This window comes from Aulonocara sp. 'chitande type north' Nkhata Bay, linkage group LG3 (assembly GCF_057382095.1).
Source record: "Aulonocara sp. 'chitande type north' Nkhata Bay isolate Kocher_YH1m ecotype deep benthic linkage group LG3, A_spYH_male_GT1.1, whole genome shotgun sequence".
Lineage (NCBI taxonomy): Eukaryota > Metazoa > Chordata > Actinopteri > Cichliformes > Cichlidae > Aulonocara > Aulonocara sp. 'chitande type north' Nkhata Bay.
In genome coordinates this window covers 16,569,661-16,589,510 of record NC_141346.1, presented here as the reverse complement: position 1 = coordinate 16,589,510, position 19,850 = coordinate 16,569,661, and the positions used below count along the sequence as shown (strand labels likewise).

General features: G+C 40.7%; 1 protein-coding gene and 1 long non-coding RNA gene across 2 annotated transcripts; one reads left to right on the top strand and one right to left on the bottom strand.

The window, feature by feature from the left end:
• Nucleotides 1-5,845: 5,845 nt before the first annotated feature.
• LOC147334212 (uncharacterized) lies at nt 5,846-16,499 on the bottom strand. The gene is made up of 4 exons (XR_015128480.1): nt 16,345-16,499; nt 7,237-7,506; nt 6,670-6,793; nt 5,846-6,592 (listed from the first exon to the last, which is right to left on the bottom strand). It is a non-coding gene; the product is annotated as an uncharacterized LOC147334212 (long non-coding RNA).
• Nucleotides 16,500-16,623: 124 nt separating this feature from the next.
• Nucleotides 16,624-18,963, top strand: LOC147334211 (uncharacterized). The gene is made up of 3 exons (XM_086285894.1): nt 16,624-16,631; nt 17,778-18,154; nt 18,393-18,963. Exons 1-3 carry the CDS (start codon nt 16,624-16,626, stop codon nt 18,764-18,766), a joined length of 759 nt encoding a protein of 252 aa, XP_086142020.1. The 3' UTR covers nt 18,767-18,963.
• Nucleotides 18,964-19,850: the final 887 nt, after the last annotated feature.

The window sequence follows — 19,850 nt, the reverse complement described above, 5'->3', positions numbered from 1 at the left end:
CAGAAGAGGAGGGCCTTCAAATCCAAAGACAAAGAGGAGTTGAAAAGGGTGCAGAGAGAGCTGAGGGGACTGATAAGGAATGGGAAGGAAAGCTAGAGGCAAAAGATGGAGAACCAGCTTCAGCAAAACAACGTTGGTGAAGTCTGGAGAGGCCTCAGAACCATCTCAGACCACAAACATCAGAACTCTCTGCCTGGGAGGGATGTGAGGTGGGCAAATGAACTGAATCATTTCTTCAACAGATTTCATTCAGCCATGAGGCAGTCTCCAACATCGGCTGCAGACTCACCCACCCCCACTGCTGCTGTTCCACCTCTGACACCTCAGACACTTCACACCTCCTCTATTCACCCTGCTCACTCCTCCCCACCCCCAACAACAGCATCCAATACACACTCAACACAAGGCTCCAACCTGTCTCTCTCAACCACCCAGGTTAGGAGGGAACTGAGGAGGATTAATGGCAAGAAGGCAGCGGGCCCAGATTGCATCAGCTCGAGGGTCCTGCGCGGACCAACTGTGTGGGGTGATGGAGCACCTCTTCAACCTGAGCCTGAGGCTGGGAAGAGTCCCACAGCTCTGGAAAACCTCCTATGTTGTACCAGTGCCAAAGACTTCACGTCCCAAGGACCTCAACAGCTACAGGCCGGTGGCTCTGACATCCCACCTGATGAAGACCCTGGAGTAGTTGGTCCTGGCTCAGCTTCGGTGCCTAACAAGCTCATCACTGGACCCACTTCAATTTGCCTACCAGCCTGGCATTGGAGCGGATGATGCCGTCATTCACCTCCTACATCGTTCCCTCGCTCACCTGGAGACCGCTGCAAGCACTGTGAGAATCATGTTCTTTGATTTCTCCAGTGCCTTCAACACCATTCTTCCCTCGGTTCTAAAGGACAAGCTGGTGAACTCTGGAGTGGACCATCACCTCACTACCTGGATTTTGGACTACCTCACCGACCGACCACAGTATGTGAGGACTCAGGGCTGTGTGTCGGACAGGGTTGTCTGCAGTACGGGGGCCCCACAGGGAACGGTTCTGGCTCCGTTCCTCTTCACCATCTACACTGCAGACTTCTCCCACAATTCCACCCAGTGCTTCCTGCAGAAGTTCTCTGATGACTCTGCAATAGTCGGCCTCATCACTGATGGGGACGACAAGGAGTACAGAGGACTGACTCAGGACTTTGTGGACTGGTGCCAGCTGAACTACCTCCAGATCAACGCCAGTTAAACCAAGGAGCTGGTGGTAGACTTCCGCAGGCACAAACATCCTCCACTGCAACCACTGAACATCCAAGGTATGGACATTGAGGCTGTGGACAGCTACAGGTACCTTGGTGTTCATCTGAACAACAGACTGGACTGGACTCATAACTCAGACGCCCTCTACAGGAAAGGGCAGAGCAGGCTGTACCTGCTGCGGAGACTCAGGTCGTTTGGAGTGGAGGGCCCACTCCTGAAGACCTTCTATGACTCTGTGGTGGCTTCTGCTATTTTTTATGGTGTGGTCTGCTGGGGTGGCAGCATCAAGGGTGGCTGTAGCTCAGAAGGGTGGCTGTAGCTCAGGTGGTAGAGCAGGTGATCTACTGATCGGAAGGTTGGTGGTTCGATTCCTGGCTTCCCCTAGTCTGCATGCCAAATATCCTTGGGCAAGATACTAACCCGAAATTGCTCTCCGATGCATTCATCGGAGTATGAATGTGTGTGAATGTCAGTTAGAAAGCACCTAGGAAAAATGTGCTTGTGTGAATGGGTGTGAATGGGTGAATGCACAAGTTGTGTAAAGCGCTCAGAAGAGTAGAAAAGCGCTGTATAAGAACCAGTCCATATAAGAACCAGTCCATCTCTGCCGGGGACAGGAAGAGACTGAACAGGCTGATCCGAAGGGCCAGCTCTGTTCTAGGATGCCCCCTGAGTGACAGGAGAATGGCGGCTAAGCTGTCATCCCTGTTGGACAACATCTCCCACCTCATGCAACTGTGACAGCACTGAGCAGCTCCTTCAGTGGGAGACTGCGGCACCCACGGTGTGGGATGGAGAGATTTCGCAGGTCTTTCCTCCCCACTGCTGTCAGACTCCACAATAAAGACTTTAACTGATCAAACACACACATCCACACATGTGCAATAATCTTTTCTGGCATCGTTGTATTTTTAATCACTTGTATATAGCATTTTTATTCTATTTTTATCTTATTGTATATTTTATTCTACTGTATATAGTATTTTATTCTATTCTATTCTGTACAGTTGTGTACTGTATTTATTCTTATTGTATTCTAATTTTTGCTTCTTAACTTTTGCACTATCCACTTCCTGCTGTGACAAAACAAATTTCCCACGTGTGGGACTAATAAAGGTTATCTTATCTTATAAATTGGTGTAACTTTTTCCACCTTCCAACTCAGAGGAATGACTACGTGTGTGATTGATGGGTCACAGGCACCAAAAGACACGATTTACAATGCTTCAGGAAATCAGGAAATCATCCCTTGCTTTTGAACTTTTTAATTTAGAGATTATACTTTCTTCTTCATTTTCTGTAATTTTTTTGAATACTGAACTTTGAATATTGAGAAGAAACATCCTTATTGGTGTTGGTATTCCCAATGTTTCAATCATTTCTAACTCCATGATGAAAAAATATTTTTTAAAAAGTGACTTTTGTTTATTCATCTGCTGTGGATAGTTTGTCCTCTGCGTATCCAGTTTCCTCAGATTTGCAGAAAATGCTGTGAAACATTTTTAGCTAACAGCTCTGTGAGAATCACCAAGTGTGTAAAACAATCAATGAGATCTTACTTGGGGTATTTTTCTAGCTTCAGTTAAAAATCATTCTAAAAGTTCGTGTATTTTTGCAGGCTGTTAATAGAAAAAAAACAACAAAAAAATGCAAAGGTACAATTAAAACATGTTTCAGTTTCTAAATTGTCTTCTATGTGTAGCTAGCATACAGTTCTTCCCTTGTTTGTGGTGGCTTTTTACACTATAATAATTCAGAGGTCACTGTTAAGTGGCTTAAAATGCAAACAATAAATAAATTCTATAATATTTATTTTTATTATTCATTTTTCTGACATTAAGAATTGAGCAGCCATTTCATTTTTTGCCTTCTCACCATATACTAAAAATAAAAAGAATAAACAGCAAAATAAAAATAACAAGCAAAAAAAACTTTTAAAAAAGTGTTTGACTAAATCTCTAATCTGAAAACTACAATACTGGCAACAGAAATGACTTCAAAGGCACCAAATACTAAAACAAAGATACTATGAGTTGACTTCAAACTAACCACAGAGGGACACTCAGGAATAGATTTGCAGTGTAGAGACGTGTTGGGCTTTTCCTATGTTGTTTTTGTCCAGAATTGATGACTCTGTGTGTCAGTTTCAAAGTTGTAGCTATAAGGAAAAAAAACAGCTTTCAGAGCCTTCAACCTCATTTTACAGTGTCTGTTACTCTGACTGGGTTAGACTCTACACCAGGGGTCCCGAATCCCAGTCCATGAGGGCCGGTGTCCTTGCAGGTTTTAGATGTCCTTGATCCATCACAGCTGATTTAAATAGATAAATAACCGTCTTGAAGTTCTCCAGAGGCCTGGTAATGAACTAATCATGTGATTCAGGTGTGTTGACCCAGGGTGAGATCTAAAACCTGCAGGGACACTGGCCCTCGTGGACTGGGATTGGGGACCCCTGCTCTACACAGAACTTAAATAGTGAATCTCTATCTCTCTCAGTGTTGGAACTAAATACACATATGAGGTATAGTTAGGGAGCAAAGAAACAGCCACAGAATCTAACTAACACGACAAGTGACCAGCAAAATAAAAGATAAAAACACTGAGACAATGAATAACATACAAAATTGACACAAACAGGAAAGCTAAGAAAATAACAAGAGACTAAATCAAATAACCTTAAGTAGAATGCTTGTTGAAAATAGACATTAACTGAAACTTGAGGACTAAATTACAACCAAGAACCAAAAAACTCCTTCATTCCAAGAACACAGGAAATCATAAATGAGAAAAAACTCTTAACTAAGAACAAAGAATAACAAACTCAAAACACTGGGTCAAACACTGAAGACCATGGCACCCACTTGCTTAACAAGCTTGGACTTATAAGCATGTTTCTAATACTAAAAGAATGTGCAGTCCACATCATTTCTCCTCTTCTTCTTCCATGGCAGGTTGTTGCCCTTGTAAAATGTTTACAGGTAGATTCTTAAATACATGGACAAAAATGCAATTTTTGTAATTTTGCATTTGTATACCAACACACTGATTTTAAATCGGGCAATCAAGATGTAAAGAAAGTGAAGATTCAGCTTTAATTCATTGCAGTGGGTTTAATAAATCTTATATTGTCATATGAAATGTTTAGGAATTGCATTGGTTTTTGTACAGTCTCCCATTTTCAGACTCTCAAAAGTAACTGGACAATAATTAATTAGCAAAAATGTAGTAATTACTCATTCCTAAGTTCTAACTAATACAATATTTTTTAGGGAGGAAAAAGTTTTTAACTCTCAAGGATCATCTATTAATCGACCAACACACAAAATTTCATAACTTCAACTGATGATTTTGTTGTCATGAACAAAGTCTCCTCATTTAGAAAAAGACAAGGATCATTAAATTCAATGGCATTATAAATAAGAATGTGTTTTTCATATATCAGCTTGACTTATTTGGCCCTAAGAAAAACTATATAAACAGTAAAAGTTGTAGTAACAGAGTTGATTTATGTAAATTCTACTGCAGCGCAACCTTCTAAGGTGTTGCTGAGTACAAAAGAACAAATCCAAGAAAGAATTGTTGCACAAGCTGTTATTATATTGGATAAAATTTGATTTTTTTCGTGCTGCCTTTCCATGAAAATGAAGACTTTACAACACTATATCTCAACATATAATGCTCATATAACCATGACAGATACCTCGTTACACTCTTTTAGCTGTGGCAGATTGGCTCTTTTTGGTGAGGTCATCTTGCCTTAGATGTTCGGACTTCATTACTGAGGGGTTGTGGTGACGCACTGAAGCCGGCTGGGCAGGGACACTGATAAAGTCGCACTCTAGTAGTTGAGAGAAATTGCTTAAATGTTCCAAGTGAGCAGCGAAGAAAGTATCTGAGTAGACTGATGGCTCTTTGTAACATTTCACTCCATCACAGCTGTTGCTCAGTTACTGCTTAAAAAGCAGTTTGACAAATTCTGCACAACTCTGTTGCTTGTGAAGCTCGCACACAAGAATTTCACTCACATGTACTGTACCAATGTACCTGCACATGTGATGTGACAATAAAAAGTGATGTGATGATGATGTGACATCAGAAGCACCCATATAATCGAATGTATTTCAGCAACCTGTCCTAAACGTAAAAATTTCAGTTTTTGTTTACATTATGTAAGAGAGGCTTTGGTTCCACTTTCTGGTCATTTTCAAGCCTCTCAGTAGTGGATATGTTATATTGAATGGTGTCTAAAGCTCTGTACCTTTAAGTTTTACATTAGGTATCCTCAGTCACTTCTCATGCAAGGTTATTTTAAATTATAAAATTATAAAATGCAGGCTTACCACTTCCATTGTAAGGTTAGATTTGACACTTAAAAACAATGCAAATTTAATTCCCCTGAAGAATATTTAATGTCAATTTCAGAGGGATGAGTAATAAGTGAGTGAGTAATGAGTGTTAATTTTGAGTGTTTAGTTTTCATTAGTGTTTCTTTCGTGTTTAAAAGTTAAACTTGTATATTACAGTCTAATTGAACTGGATGATTTATAAATACGTGGAGATGTTTGTGAGAGTGCAAACTGGTATGTTACATGGGCTGTACACCTAGAAGAATTGATGCTGTTTTGAAGGTAAAGGGTGGTCACAGCAAATGTTGTTTTGATTTAGATTTCTCTTTTGTTTATTCATTATGCATTTTGTTCATTGATTAAAATAAGTGATTAACAAAAAAAAAAAAAAAAAAAAAAAAAAAAAAAGGAACTAAAGAGATGATCTGCTGTCCCCTGTTGGAAATTTCTTAAAACTGCTTCTTAACTAAAACCATGCAACCTTTCCTGACCCTTGTTTTCAGGGTGGCATGTTATTAATCATGTGCATTTCCCACATAAACAAGTTTTCACAAAGCAGCAGCATGTGTCATGTATAATATGGGAGATACTGTTAGTGTCTCCTATATTAAAATTACTGCTAATAATGTGCATCATTGTTTGAGCTGCTTGTTGCTCCACGTTTATGTCAACATCTCTCACTGTGAGTGGAACGTGAACTCCAAATTATTTAAAATATAGATGCTAAAGTAGATTCAAACTGGCTAAGAGTCAAGGCAATTGGGAAGGACTCAGGTGCAGACTAAGAGATACAATTAAACAGTCTTTTATTAATCCACACTGGGTGCACTAGATACACGTGGGGGAAAAAGTTCCAAGGCTCCACAGGGTCATGGAGCAACAAGATCTTCACACATGCTCCACTCCTCTCGCTCTTCACAGGGTATCCCTCCCACACAAAACTCCATGCAATGAGCCATACTCACGCTCAGGGGTGAGGGTATGAGAGGGATCAGGGAAGTCTACATACAGAGACGAGAATTACTCCAAAGCAAACACAACAAATGACAGCTTTCTGCAGAGCTGGGCAAACACTAACTTGAGTTACTCAATATCCCAGCGACGTGTAGCCCGCGCCCCTGCCTTATGAAGAGCCAGCAAACAATAGTGAGGAATCACCGGTGATCAGCTGCAGGTGCGTGAGGCAAGGGCGGGACCTCAGTCTGAGCAGGCAGAGTGACAGGAGCAAGAGAGAGGAGAGAGAGACAAAACCAAAACATTTGTTGCCATGATGGGCTGACTAGGCAGGCACATGACACTAAGATTGAGGATCAGAAACCTGAACCTGGACGACCACACAGGTGTTTGCGTTTGTTACCCACGAGGTGGAAAATAGACCAACTGTACTGTGATGATTTATAGACCGTTACTAACTTTAACTTAATACAAATCAAAATAAAATCCATGTTAGCAAATGTGAAATGTTTGAAGGATTAAAACTAAACAGTTTCTGTAGCAGAAAAGTTTGACCTTCTTGGTTGATGCTGTAAAAACAGTTCCAGTGCGATCCCTAAAGTCTCTCCCTCTGTTCCTGTGGAGGCTTCGACATTATGTGCTCTTCTAAACTAAAGATAATCCATCACTACACTTCACTGCAGATACTTACTGGAAGTTCATGTTTCCACGAAGGAAAGATTAAGAGACCCTGAAGCTCAGAGCTGTATTCCTTTCAGAATTCATTAAAATGGAACAAGGCAGGATTCATTTAAATTCAGTGAATAAAGCTCAAGTTACACCCAGCTGACTGAACATGAACTCTGTGACTCTGAGTCTGTGCAGCTCAAAAGTGATGCTGAGCAGTCACAGCACCCCTCAGCCAATCTCTGCTCAGTGTGCTTGGGTGGTTCTGCTGCCATGGAGATGATGAAGTCACTTCCTGTAAGCGGAAGATCAGAATGTTTTTAAATAGAGGTTAAAGCAAGAGAGTCATGGGGAGGTAAACAATGAGGTCAGCAGTTTGAGTTTGACATTTAACATTTAACAAGACTGCAGAGAAAAGCGATGAACAGTGTGGTCATAGGTTTAGTTGTGTAACACACTGACGAGCAGGAAACTGCTTCTTTTTTCTTTTATATCTAGCTGTGTTTGACCTATGCAGGACCGGAAATGTGATTGCACCTCCATACTCGTTTACTACATGGCAAGTTAATGCCATAAAAAGTATGTATCTGAGTTTTAGCACAGACTACAATAACCTCAGTTTTGTCTGAATTTAGAAGCAGAGAATTAGGTCACCTCAGCCAGTCCTCTACCTCTACCTCTAACTCTGCATTACCACAATATGTGATTTTTGGATTTCAAAATCCTCCCATACAAGTTTTAAAAATGAGAGAACAAAAAGAAAAACAAAGTATTTTTGAAACACTTAAAAACAACCTGTGACATCCTGCAAAAGTTAGTTAAACTGACTCAACAATGACTTAGTGACAGATCACAGGAAGAAGTGTAACAGCTGAAATCTGTAACAGCAGCTTCATTTTGGTGCCTCTAATGACAGCCAAAGGCCGAGAGCAGCCAATTAGAGCCAGATCACATCTTTGATTCCCAGGCACACAATAACAGGTTAACAATAACAGTAAAGAGCTTATATTTTGTTTAATCTTTGTGATTTAAAAGTGAACACAGAACCAATGAGTCTGATTGTCCCTGATTGATAAAAGCTTATCAAACAGACATTTAAGACTGCTTTCATAAAGTGCGCTGTGGTTAAGGAGGAGGATCAGTGATCCCTCTAGTTTCCACTGTCGGTTGCTTGGAGCAAAGCTCAGGAGGGTGAGGTTGTTTGATGATTTAACAGGAGTCCAGAGGGAACACAGAGCAGAACAACAGCTTTTATAATCACGTCTGTACAACAGAAACTAACTGTGGCTCAGGTACTCCTCATATTCAGCATCACATAAATTACTGAAGAGATATTTCAAGTCCCCTCTTCATTTGCTTCTGCACGTCCAGCTCAGGTTCACAGGGAGATGAAGTCTACCCCAGCTGCATTTCAAGTTATCCCAAATACAAATCACTTTAGGATGTATTCCTCAAATACATTCACTTTACCATTGAAAAATGTGACTAATATAAAATAATCAACCTCCCATCCAAACAAAGAATCTAAGTATAAATGACGTTCAGAAGTTTGAACTTTTAAAAGTTAATTTAAAAGAAATAAATGCAAAACGTTTCTGCAAAACTAAAAACAAAAACGATAAAAAACTAAATATGAAAATCGTCACTTCATCCTTCTGCATTTTTTTTCTTGAATTCTAAAATGAATATTTATAGCAAGTAGCCTACATGAATCAATACTTAGTACTTTTCAGCATACCCTCACAGACAAACCATTATTTCCACTCCGAAGTCAAAGCCGAGAATTTGCCGACTCTGTAACGTTGATCGAAATTTGGTTGGTAAAACGCATGGAGGCGACACCTCTCCTCATCTGCTTTCAGCCACAATGGAAACATTTACAGCCGCTTCATTGTACCGGGCCGTGCTCTGCGCCTGCGTACTGATTTGCCCTGCCGAAGGTGAGCTCTGCGTTTCTTCACACTGTGAGCAACGATGCGCACAGCTCCACATCAGCACACTCAACACTGCACCAGAGTATCGCTGATGAACGCAAACCTTTTTCAAACTTTGGGTTTTCATGTTGGTTTGTTTGTTTTTTGTCTTAACGTAAGACGTAAAATGTCAGTTATGATTTAATTTTCACTTCTCAGTTGTATTATTTTTCATTTTCTGTATGAAGGAAATTGCCATCCCGGGTTTCCTCCGTGGCGTGAGCGATAAGCAGAGTTTTGTCCTTTCCTTTTAAGATTCCCAATTATTTAAAGTAACACTCAGGTATGCCGTTCAGCTGGGTTAGTTACAGCGCCGGGAGCAGCTTGGGAGAACAAGGAAACACAGACTGCTTCAGGTTGCCTTCCCAAATCAACTCAAAGGTTTATTTGATACACAGCAGTTTATATAGAGAAAAAAAAGGTTCGTGTGTCAGCTTTCCCAGTTCAAACCGGTACAGACTAAATAAGGAAACGTCTTCCTGCCTTCTGAGCAAAGTATCCCTTGTGTAGTTTATCAGTTCAGCTATAATTTATGATCATCCCAGCAAAATACACTCCTAGACATAGAATACAGAGTTCTTTCATCAGTGAATTCTGAAACAAACCACCTAGCCTTTAACGAGCCTTTTCCAGGAGATAAAGAAAAAAGGGAGGATGGGAGTAAGGAAGTGGTCTCATCTCTGTGGTGTTTTCGACCTTGGGGTACCAGCTTGTGAGTCCTACACATTAATTCTTGGGTCACAGAGAAAGAGAAAAACAACTAGTAGTTGGGCCTTATTGAGTAACAGTTTTCCTGTATAAAACAATATCCTGTAAATGCTTACCGTGGTATCAAAATACCTAACAGTTCCCCTCTTTTATTATTTTTTAAAAATAATAACTCAAATAGAAAGGAAAAATCACAAATGTAATAACATAATATAAAAAGCAAATCATAAAATGTAATAGTTCACAACCTAATGTTCAATATACACATCAGGAACATCATTGGTAACATCTGGCACATCCTCAGGATCAATTTGTGCTAATTGCAAATACATTGAAGTGGCTGTACTGGTAGCTATATGGGTTATCATTGAAAATGTGGCTTGCAGAAATGTGAACAGGGTTGCACTTTACAATATGAAATAGTAAATAAAAATCCTAAGGTTAATGCAGTAGATATGATTAATAACCTAAATATATAAAAAAGACAGTTCTTCAGTCGTCTTCTGGCCTGGTCCCAGGTTCGAGAGACACAGAATAAGCGTCGTATGATGACAATGGGCATTTCATTTTCTCCATTATCAGGATGAAATGAGTCTGGCTTTATCAGGTTAGACATCATGTGGTACTTTTGGCTTTCTGTTCCTGCTGGATGTTTGAGTACCTTGTTGTTGTTCTTTCAGACATTGTGTGTTAATCAGTGATTGTGTGTGTGCACTGGATCCGGGCGCTGGCTCGCCTGAGATGTCATCTACCCGTGTGTGTTTATTTGCTCTAGTTCCGGGCGCTGGCTCGCCGGAGATGTCGTCTGCTTGATCCGACGCCTGAGATGGTCCGATTGGGCTGGTCTTAACCCTGCTGGCATGAATCCACTGAGGTTGTCCGTCTGTGAGGATGCTGGTTCTTCGTCACTGCCAGTACAGTCTGGGGGCTGGAACACGCGCGGCCTCCCAGAGAGTCCTTGGTTTTAGTGGCTTCTCCAACATGCATCTCCTTGTCTCCACTGGTGGAACTGTGGAGGGGAAAAGCTGAGAGAGACAAACTTTCTGATAGTTATTATTCAGTTTTTCTATCAGGTTGTGAACATCAGTGGACAATGCAATATACATCACCTTCTACTAGCGGTGCCCCTCTGGAAGCTGACCATGGTGTTGGAAATAGTCTTATTTCAAATGGAGATAATTTGGTTACTGCAGATTGAGTCATTCCAATCTCACAGAGGACTTGAGGAAGTAATTTGACCCAGGTCATTAAAGTTTTAGCACACTTTTGAATTACTTCTAATGTGAATGAAGATCCTCTATCACTGTTAATCTGGTGAGGTATTCCGAATCTGGGTATTATTTCATTGCTCAACTTTTGATAGACTACTTCTGCAGTTTCTTTTGAGGTTGGATAAGCTTCTACCCATTTACTAAATTGATCCACTATTACCAGTAAGTACTTGATGCTTCCTTGTGCTGGCATATGTGTGAAATCAATTTGTAATGTATGAAATGGAAAATCTGGTTGTGGTAAATGCTGATGTTTTGCTTTTGAGCTACCTACATTAGTTCGCGCACATGTTAGACAGGTTGCTAATATGCTTTTTACTGCATGTGATGTTTTCTCAATTACAAATCTTGATTTTATTGCCCCTATTACCCCTCTTTGTCCGACATGACTCACACAGTGAAAATGTCGGGCAAGGACTGGCATCAGGGAATATGGGAGGGCAATCAAACCCTTAAGATTTTGTATAGGCCATCTCTGTCATCTAAGGTACAGTCATTATTCTATGCAGAGGCTTGCTCTTGTATGAATTTTAAATCAACATTTGTGTCTAAATAGTCTGGGAGTGTAACAAGTGGCAGCTGTAGGGGCACAGATAATACTTCCTGCGGAGGTGGGAGCTGTGATGCAGCTGCAGCCTTGGCTGTCACGTCTGCCAAGGCATTACCTGTTGCTTCGTCTGTGTCAGCTGTACTGTGTCCTTTCGTTTTTACAACTGCAACGGCCGATGGCAGCTGTATAGCCTGAAAAAGTCTTTGAACAAAATCACAATTTAGCAATTTATTTTACATCAGCAGATCTAAATCCTCTCTGTCTCCACAATGTGCCAAAGTCATGCACAACGCCAAATGCATAGCGGCTGTCTGCGTAAATTGTCACATGCTTATCCAAATGTAGCTCACAGGCGCGTATTAAAGCCATGAGCTCTGCTTTTTGTGCTGAGTGAAATGGTAATGAGTGAGCCTCTAGTATGATGTCAGGCACTGTTACCACTGAATAGCCACAAAGAAATGAGTTGTCATTCGGCCTTGAACAGGACCCGTCCACATAAACCGTGGCTGAGTCTGAGATAGGTGTTTGCTCTAAATCTGGGCGTGGTGCTGTGGATTCCTGTATACGTGTCATGCAGTCATGATCGTCAAGCCTGTCTGAGCCATCCTGTCGGTCAGAAGAACACAGCATAGGATCAATAAATGTGCTGGCGAATCAGGTGTGCTGCTCGCTTTTATAGTGAGATTTGCATATGTTGTTTAGTTATGTTTGCTAGAATGGTCGTGACCTGGTGATTGGTGTGTAGAATAGTGTCATGTGAGAGTGTAAGCTTCTCGCAGTCCCTTATCATGATAGAGCAAGCTGCTACTGCCCTCAGGCAGGCCGGCATTCCCTGAACAATTCAGGCAGCACCTTTGAGTGGCGGAGGTCAGCACTCCCTGTAATGCATTGAAAGAGGCAGTCATTTCTGTGGACCACAGTATTCGAGGAGGCTTGTCTTTTTTACAACAGTCACGCAGAATGTGGTCATGAAAAGAACAGTCTGGTATCCACTGTCTGCAATAGTTCACCATGCCCAGGAAGGACAACATGTCCTTCTGTGTAGTGGGACGAGGGACGGAGGTCACAGCTTTGACCCTGTCTGCAGTCATGGAACGTTTTCCGTGAGACAGTGTGAATCCCAAATATTGAACAGAAGTCTGACAGTACTGCATTTTCTTTGCTGATGCTTTGTGGCCAGTCTTTTGGAGGTGCTGGAGAAGCATGTGTGTAGCAGTTTGACATAGTTTTTCACTTTCAGCACAGAGGAGGAGATCGTCCACATACTGGATCAGAGTACAGCCCTCAGGAGGAGTAAAGCTGTCCAGGGTAGCACGGATCACCATTGAGAAAGCAGCAGGGCTGTCTATCATGCCTTGAGGCAGACGAGTCCAAGTGTACTGCTTATTTCTATGTGTGAATGCAAATAACGGCTGTGTGTCTTCATGCACAGGTACTGAGAAAAAGGAGCGGAGCATAAATCCACCACGGTAAAGTGTGTATGCAATGCATGTCAATATGCTGTGAACATCTGAAACGAGAGGTGGCAGAGGAATGTTGACTGCATTAATTTGCCTTAAGTCTTGTATGAAACGCCATACGCCAGGTTTGTTAGGCTTTGGCACAGGATTGACAGGAGTGTGGGCTTTATTACTCCTGTAGTCAATAAATCTCCTATCATGACATCTAGGGCTGCGGCTTTTTCCGTGGAAATGGGATGCTGCTTGACATATACTGCTTGTTTTTTAATAAGTGTACGTGATAAAGTGTACAGTCAATAAATCCTATATCATTCTCACTTTTAGACCACAATGTCATATTCTGGTATTCAGCTGGCAACGTAAGTGCAGAAATAGTACAGTGGATAGGGTAGGTTAGATCTATGTGACGACATATTTCGTAACCTATGTCTGAGTTATGTAACAAAATCACTGTTTGACCTTCACTTGTGTGAGCAGTTATCATGTTGTTGAACAGTGTGAGAGAAACAAAAGTGTGGCTCCCAGTCATGGGATTACCTGTTAGTGGCGTCTGTACACGTTTTTTTTTGGCACAGTGTGTGACATAGAGTACCGGACAAAAAGGATGTTGAGTTCATTCTCTGCTGAGGGTCCAGCTGACACAGAGGATGTTCCTTCTCCATCATGTCGGTACATAGGGCAGAGAAAACATAAGCTGTTATCAGTGTCAGCAAACATTTCACCCTTTGTGTTAAATTAAATACACAAATTCATTTTTGCTTTGGGTGTCTGCGGCTGCTGGAAAACTGAGCTAAATTTGCACCTCTAGCTTGTCCAACAGTGCATAAAGCGTTTTATGAATACTAGGATAGATTCATCAGGCTTCTGTTTACACATAGTTACTGCATTTAAGTCAATTTTGTCTCTGGACATTGTTAGCAGGAATTTCTTTAGATTCTTAAAGAAATCGGCGACTTTGTCATTATTTACCCTCCTTTTGTCCATAGCGGTAACATTTGATGCATCACGTCGCGGCATTCTATCATATATTTTCTACAGGACTTTTTAAGCAGACTACTTTTCTTATCACAAATGATATTCAACATTTCTACTGACCTGTTTTCTGGCGATAATCGTTCGGGATAAGGCTCCGAAAAGAAATTAGAATGCATTGAACTTCTTAAGTTGTAAACAAAGTCAGTCACATAAGCACTCCCGCATGTTCTGGATACGTGATCATGGACGTCTTCACCGATTCGCGGACGTAGGTTACACGTAACCGGAAATGGGAGTCGTACTGAGCCGTTATTTGAGACTTTATTTTGTATTTTATTAATTTTTGGTTTTACAGGTACTTTAGATTTTTTATCGGACCTGTCTGTGGTCTTTGAATAATTCTGACCCATGTTCAGTGATTTCCAGAGGGGTTTACACGCTAGGAGGATTTAGGTTAGTATTTTCGCTGCGGCACAGCTGAGGTCACTTTAAATTTATTGCTAGCAATTTTTTGTTTGTGTGAGCAACTCTCACTTAGCGAGCAACTTCTCGCTTAACGAGCAACTTCTCGTAAAACAACAGGCAACTTCCTGTGTCTTTCTGCTTTTAATTTACTGCTTTTAACCCTTGTATGGTAATCGGGTCTGTGAGACCCGTTTTCAGTTTTCTTTCGTTTTTTTTTTTTTTTTTTTTTTTAACAAAATTAAATTTAATTATTTACTAGCTTTCTGTGAGTGAGCAACTTCTCACTTCTTAACGTACGTTTCAAGATAACAGGCAACTCCCTGTGTCACTCTTTGGTGAGCAACTTCTCACTTAACGAGAAGTATTTAAGACAACAGGCAACTTTCTGTGTCACTTTTCTAAGTGAGCAACTTCTCACTTTTTAACGTACGTTTAATTAAACAATTAATTATTATTATTTTTTTAAACAAAATTAAAATATTCAAGACAACAGGCAACTTCCTGTGTCCACCAACACCACACAAGGGTTAATTTACTTTATTCGGGGACTGAGGAAGTCGTCAGTGTATCTCTCTGGATCACTAAGTGAAACTTCGTCAGCATATCCCGTTTCTTTATGGATCAATCACTGAGAGAGGTATAATAGGTCTTTATATAAATATGAAAGACACATATTTACCTTCTGTCAGGGATCCCACTTCTGACACCAAAATTGAAGGAAATTGCCATCCCGGGTTTCCTCCGTGGCGTGAGCGATAAGCAGAGTTTTGTCCTTTCCTTTTAAGATTCCCAATTATTTAAAGTAACACTCAGGTATGCCGTTCAGCTGGGTTAGTTACAGCGCCGGGAGCAGCTTGGGAGAACAAGGAAACACAGACTGCTTCAGGTTGCCTTCCCAAATCAACTCAAAGGTTTATTTGATACACAGCAGTTTATATAGAGAAAAAAAAAGGTTCGTGTGTCAGCTTTCCCAGTTCAAACCGGTACAGACTAAATAAGGAAACGTCTTCCTGCCTTCTGAGCAAAGTATCCCTTGTGTAGTTTATCAGTTCAGCTATAATTTATGATCATCCCAGCAAAATACACTCCTAGACATAGAATACAGAGTTCTTTCATCAGTGAATTCTGAAACAAACCACCTAGCCTTTAACGAGCCTTTTCCAGGAGATAAAGAAAAAAGGGAGGATGGGAGTAAGGAAGTGGTCTCATCTCTGTGGTGTTTTCGACCTTGGGGTACCAGCTTGTGAGTCCTACACATTAATTCTTGGGTCACAGAGAAAGAGAAAAACAACTAGTAGTTGGGCCTTATTGAGTAACAGTTTTCCTGTATAAAACAATATCCTGTAAATGCTTACCGTGGTATCAAAATACCTAACACTGTAAAATAATGCAAAAAAATCGGGTCAAAATGCGAACGGTTGTGCGTGATGTAAACGGCTCCACCAAGCCCTTCAACCCCAAATTGCGGATTTTTTCCCCGTTTAAAGGTGAAATTTAGTTTATGTACGGACACGAGTCAGCCCGTATATAAGACGAGTCAGATTTAAAAAGCGTCATCACTGGAAAAAAAAGGGAAGGAAATTTGTCTCGAGAAAAAAAAAACCCCAAAGAAATAAACAAAAGAAACAAAAGAAAATGTGCGATTGATGTTTATGTCTGCGTTGTGAACCCACAGAAAGCCAATTATGAGTTGAATCTTATATGAAAAATGCAAAAGAGTTTTCAGCTTACTGTCAAAAGCTGAAGCCACCCACGCCAAAGCTTAAAATAAGGCTTTCCTCAACGTTATTCGGGATTTCGTGACTAAATGTGGATGAAAAGGCATGAAGTAGACGGTTCTTCTGGTTCACTGTTAGCAGGAATGAAACATCTTAAACCTGCGTCACTTTTCCGGGGCGTGCTGTGCGTCTGCGTCCTGGTTTGCGCTGCTGAAAGTGAGCTCTGACATCAGCCGAACCTCAGACCTGAACTTATACCTGACTGATCGAAACAAAGTAATATCTCTCAATAATGCTGAGGTAACTTAAAGAAGGCAGTCTGACTTTAAGGTTTTATTTATCACTTTTAAAGTCCTTCATGGTCTGGCTCCAGAATAATGTACCTGAGCTGCTGTTCCCGTAACAGCGTCTATCCCCAGATCCTGCAGACAGAAACCTTTTCACTGTTCCCACCTCACGCGTAAAGACGCACAGCGATCGAACGTTTTGCTCTTAGAGCTCAACTGTGCAACTTGTCTTCGTTTGCAACTTCAGTCTCATTTTTATCGTAAGGCTTTTGTTTGATTTTATTTATTTTACATCTTGATCTTTTGTGTTTTTCTACACGTTTTATTCATTAAAACCTGATAGATTTTTATGTACATTTTATTATTTTTCATTATTTTTATTTTGATCATGAAGGTCTCTCTTTGAAATGCAATTTTTAATCTCAATGAGATTGTTTTTTTTTTACCAGAAGGATTAAGAATGTTACACTTGAATCTTGTGTGACAAGTTGACATGTAAGCGGTTCCTCCTTGTTTGCTCCTCCAATAAGTACTCAACGACATCTTTATTACCATAACTGTTAGAGTGAATTGTTAAATGTTTGTCATTTTTATGTTTACCATTTGTACATTGTTTTAACTCTGATGAAAGAAATTCCACTGTCCTTTCTCCAGGTTCTAGGTGGGGGGCTGTAGTCTTTTATCACAGACACATCCTTGTGCTTTTGATGTAAGCTTCCTGCATTTACGACCCTTTGGTCAGCAGGAGGTCTGACACACACACACACATACACACACACACCTTCTTACTTAGATACAGAAGTTCACACATATACATACAATGCCTTGTCTGGGCGTGGCTTTGTTCTGATGTGTTTTGTGTGAACTGTCTCTCATTAAAAGGCAGCAGAGGAGGAGGTCAGATCTGGAGGTCATTTTCGTGGTGGACACAGGCCTCCCTTGCGCAAATAATCGATCGATTGACTGTCTTGTTTTTTTCATGATGAATAAGTTTCTAGAATTAGCGAGGCTTGTGGAAACACAGACCCAACAATAACCAGTAATTGAGATTGTCCCAAACGTCCACTGTGCATTAATGCACCACCATAATTGGCTCATAATTCCTACTTCTGATTGATTGGCTCTTTTCTAACAGGTGATCTCCAGAAATATATCATAGAAATATCTGCTCTGTGTTGTTTCCTCTTTCAGACCAGAAAATCATCACAGCTGAGTCTGGACAGAACATCATTTTGCCATGTCGAGCTCCAAACAACAACATCATAGCTGTAGAGTGGAGCAGAGCTGACCAGGGAGATAAATATGTGCTTTTGTACCGGGACGGGCACTTTAACCAGCATCCACCTTTTAAGAACCGGGTGGATCTGCAGGACAGACAGATGAAGGATGGAGACGTGTCTTTGATTCTGAAGAATGTGACGATTAATGACACTGGAACATATGAGTGTCGTGTAAAGACAGGAAATAATCGCAGAAAAAGAGCAAATCTGAGTGGTGACCCCATCAGCATCATCCACTTGCATGTTGATCCTCCAGGTGAGTGAGTAGAGTTGAGTGTGTGTGTGATCAGAGGTGAAGCTGCTTCCTGGTTGTTGATGTTTGTTTCTAAAGATGTTGTTGATGAGACTTTGTAGAAAGCAGCTGGTCTGAGTGATGTGATCAGAGTGCAGTAGATAATGTCTGACAGCAGTTTGAAGAGGAAATGGATTCTGTTCTGTTCTTCACTCATCACCTACCTGACAGCTGACACCTCACACCTGTTTCTCACCTGCAGGTCAGCCAGGAGGAGACACAGAGGATGGAGGGAAGGAGGCAGGAGGGAAGGAGGCTGGAGGAGAGAATAGTGGATCTGTTGGACTCATCATTGGTCTTTCAATTGTTGCTGTTGTTGGTTATTTGATCTACAGAAAATATAAACAACGTAGCCAGGACTCATTTTGCCCCACCACTGAACCACAGATTGAAATGTCTGAGATATTTCTGAACTCTGAATCTCCTGCTGATAAACAAAGAGACAGAAATGACCTAAAAATAGACAGCTGTCACCAACACTCCACAACAAGGATCCCAGATGTCACTCTGACAGTTGAGAATGAACTACTTCATCCTCCTCCTCCTCAGCAAACAGCAGGACAGCTTCCAGAGTGACATCAGAGTGCAGTAGATAATGTCTGACAGCAGTTTGAAGAGGAAATGGATTCTATTCTGTTCTGGTTGTTTTTTGTTTGTTCGTCTTATCTGCACAAAACTAAGAGATCCACAGTTAACACCAGCCTCCACATGAAATGTTTGGACTCTCTCAGAGCTGTCTGTTACTCTAATAAAACTGCCAACAATTATTCTTAAATACTTGTTTTGTGTATTCTTACTTAAAATCAGAGGGGGGGGGGGGGGGGGGGGATGATACATGCAAATTATGTATGTGTAAAAAATGTAAAAAATCCAATGAACTACTTGGATGTTCTGTTAACTACAGTGAAACAAAGACAAATGCATTTTTCACGTCCTTTTGACCTAAAAGTGTTTAAAATACCCAAAAAAGATGTGACGTTAGGAGAGAGTTCAACCTGGAGGTCAGGCAACAATAATTAACACACCCAATCAGACTGTTTTAAATTGTAAATGTCAAAATGGTGGGTCAGTGTGAGTCACATTCAAATATTCCTGCTTATTTCAGTGATTTAAAGTCCTTCTAACTATCCTGTAGCCTCTGGGCCGTTATCTTTTCTGCCCTAGACACCAAGTCTCCTGCTTACAACCTTCTTTTTATGATTCAACAATAAAGCATGTTAAGAAAACAGTGTAACACATTCACAGCAGATCAAGGATACAGAGTGATGCACATTTATCTAATAAGCTAATATGTGAATATGTTCTGTTAACTCAAAAGTATAATGAGAACTAAACTACATACACAGCACACCATCTAAACTAAAGGATAATATATATCCTACAGTTGTTAACATAATTCAACTACATTGACTATGGTCATAAAATAACATATGTTTTACTCATAATCTTCACAACACACAAATGAAGAAAATCTCAGGCTGGAGATGAATAATTTGTTAAATTGCAGAACGGAATAAAACACTCATTAGGAGCTGTGAGTTTATCATCTTTAAGTGTAAAACTGACGACAAAAAGCTGAAGTATGTTTGGCTCTTAAAGGCTGTGCAGGACCCTGTTTGAGCCTGTCAGAGAGGAGGCAGAATGGAGGAGCTCAGCATGT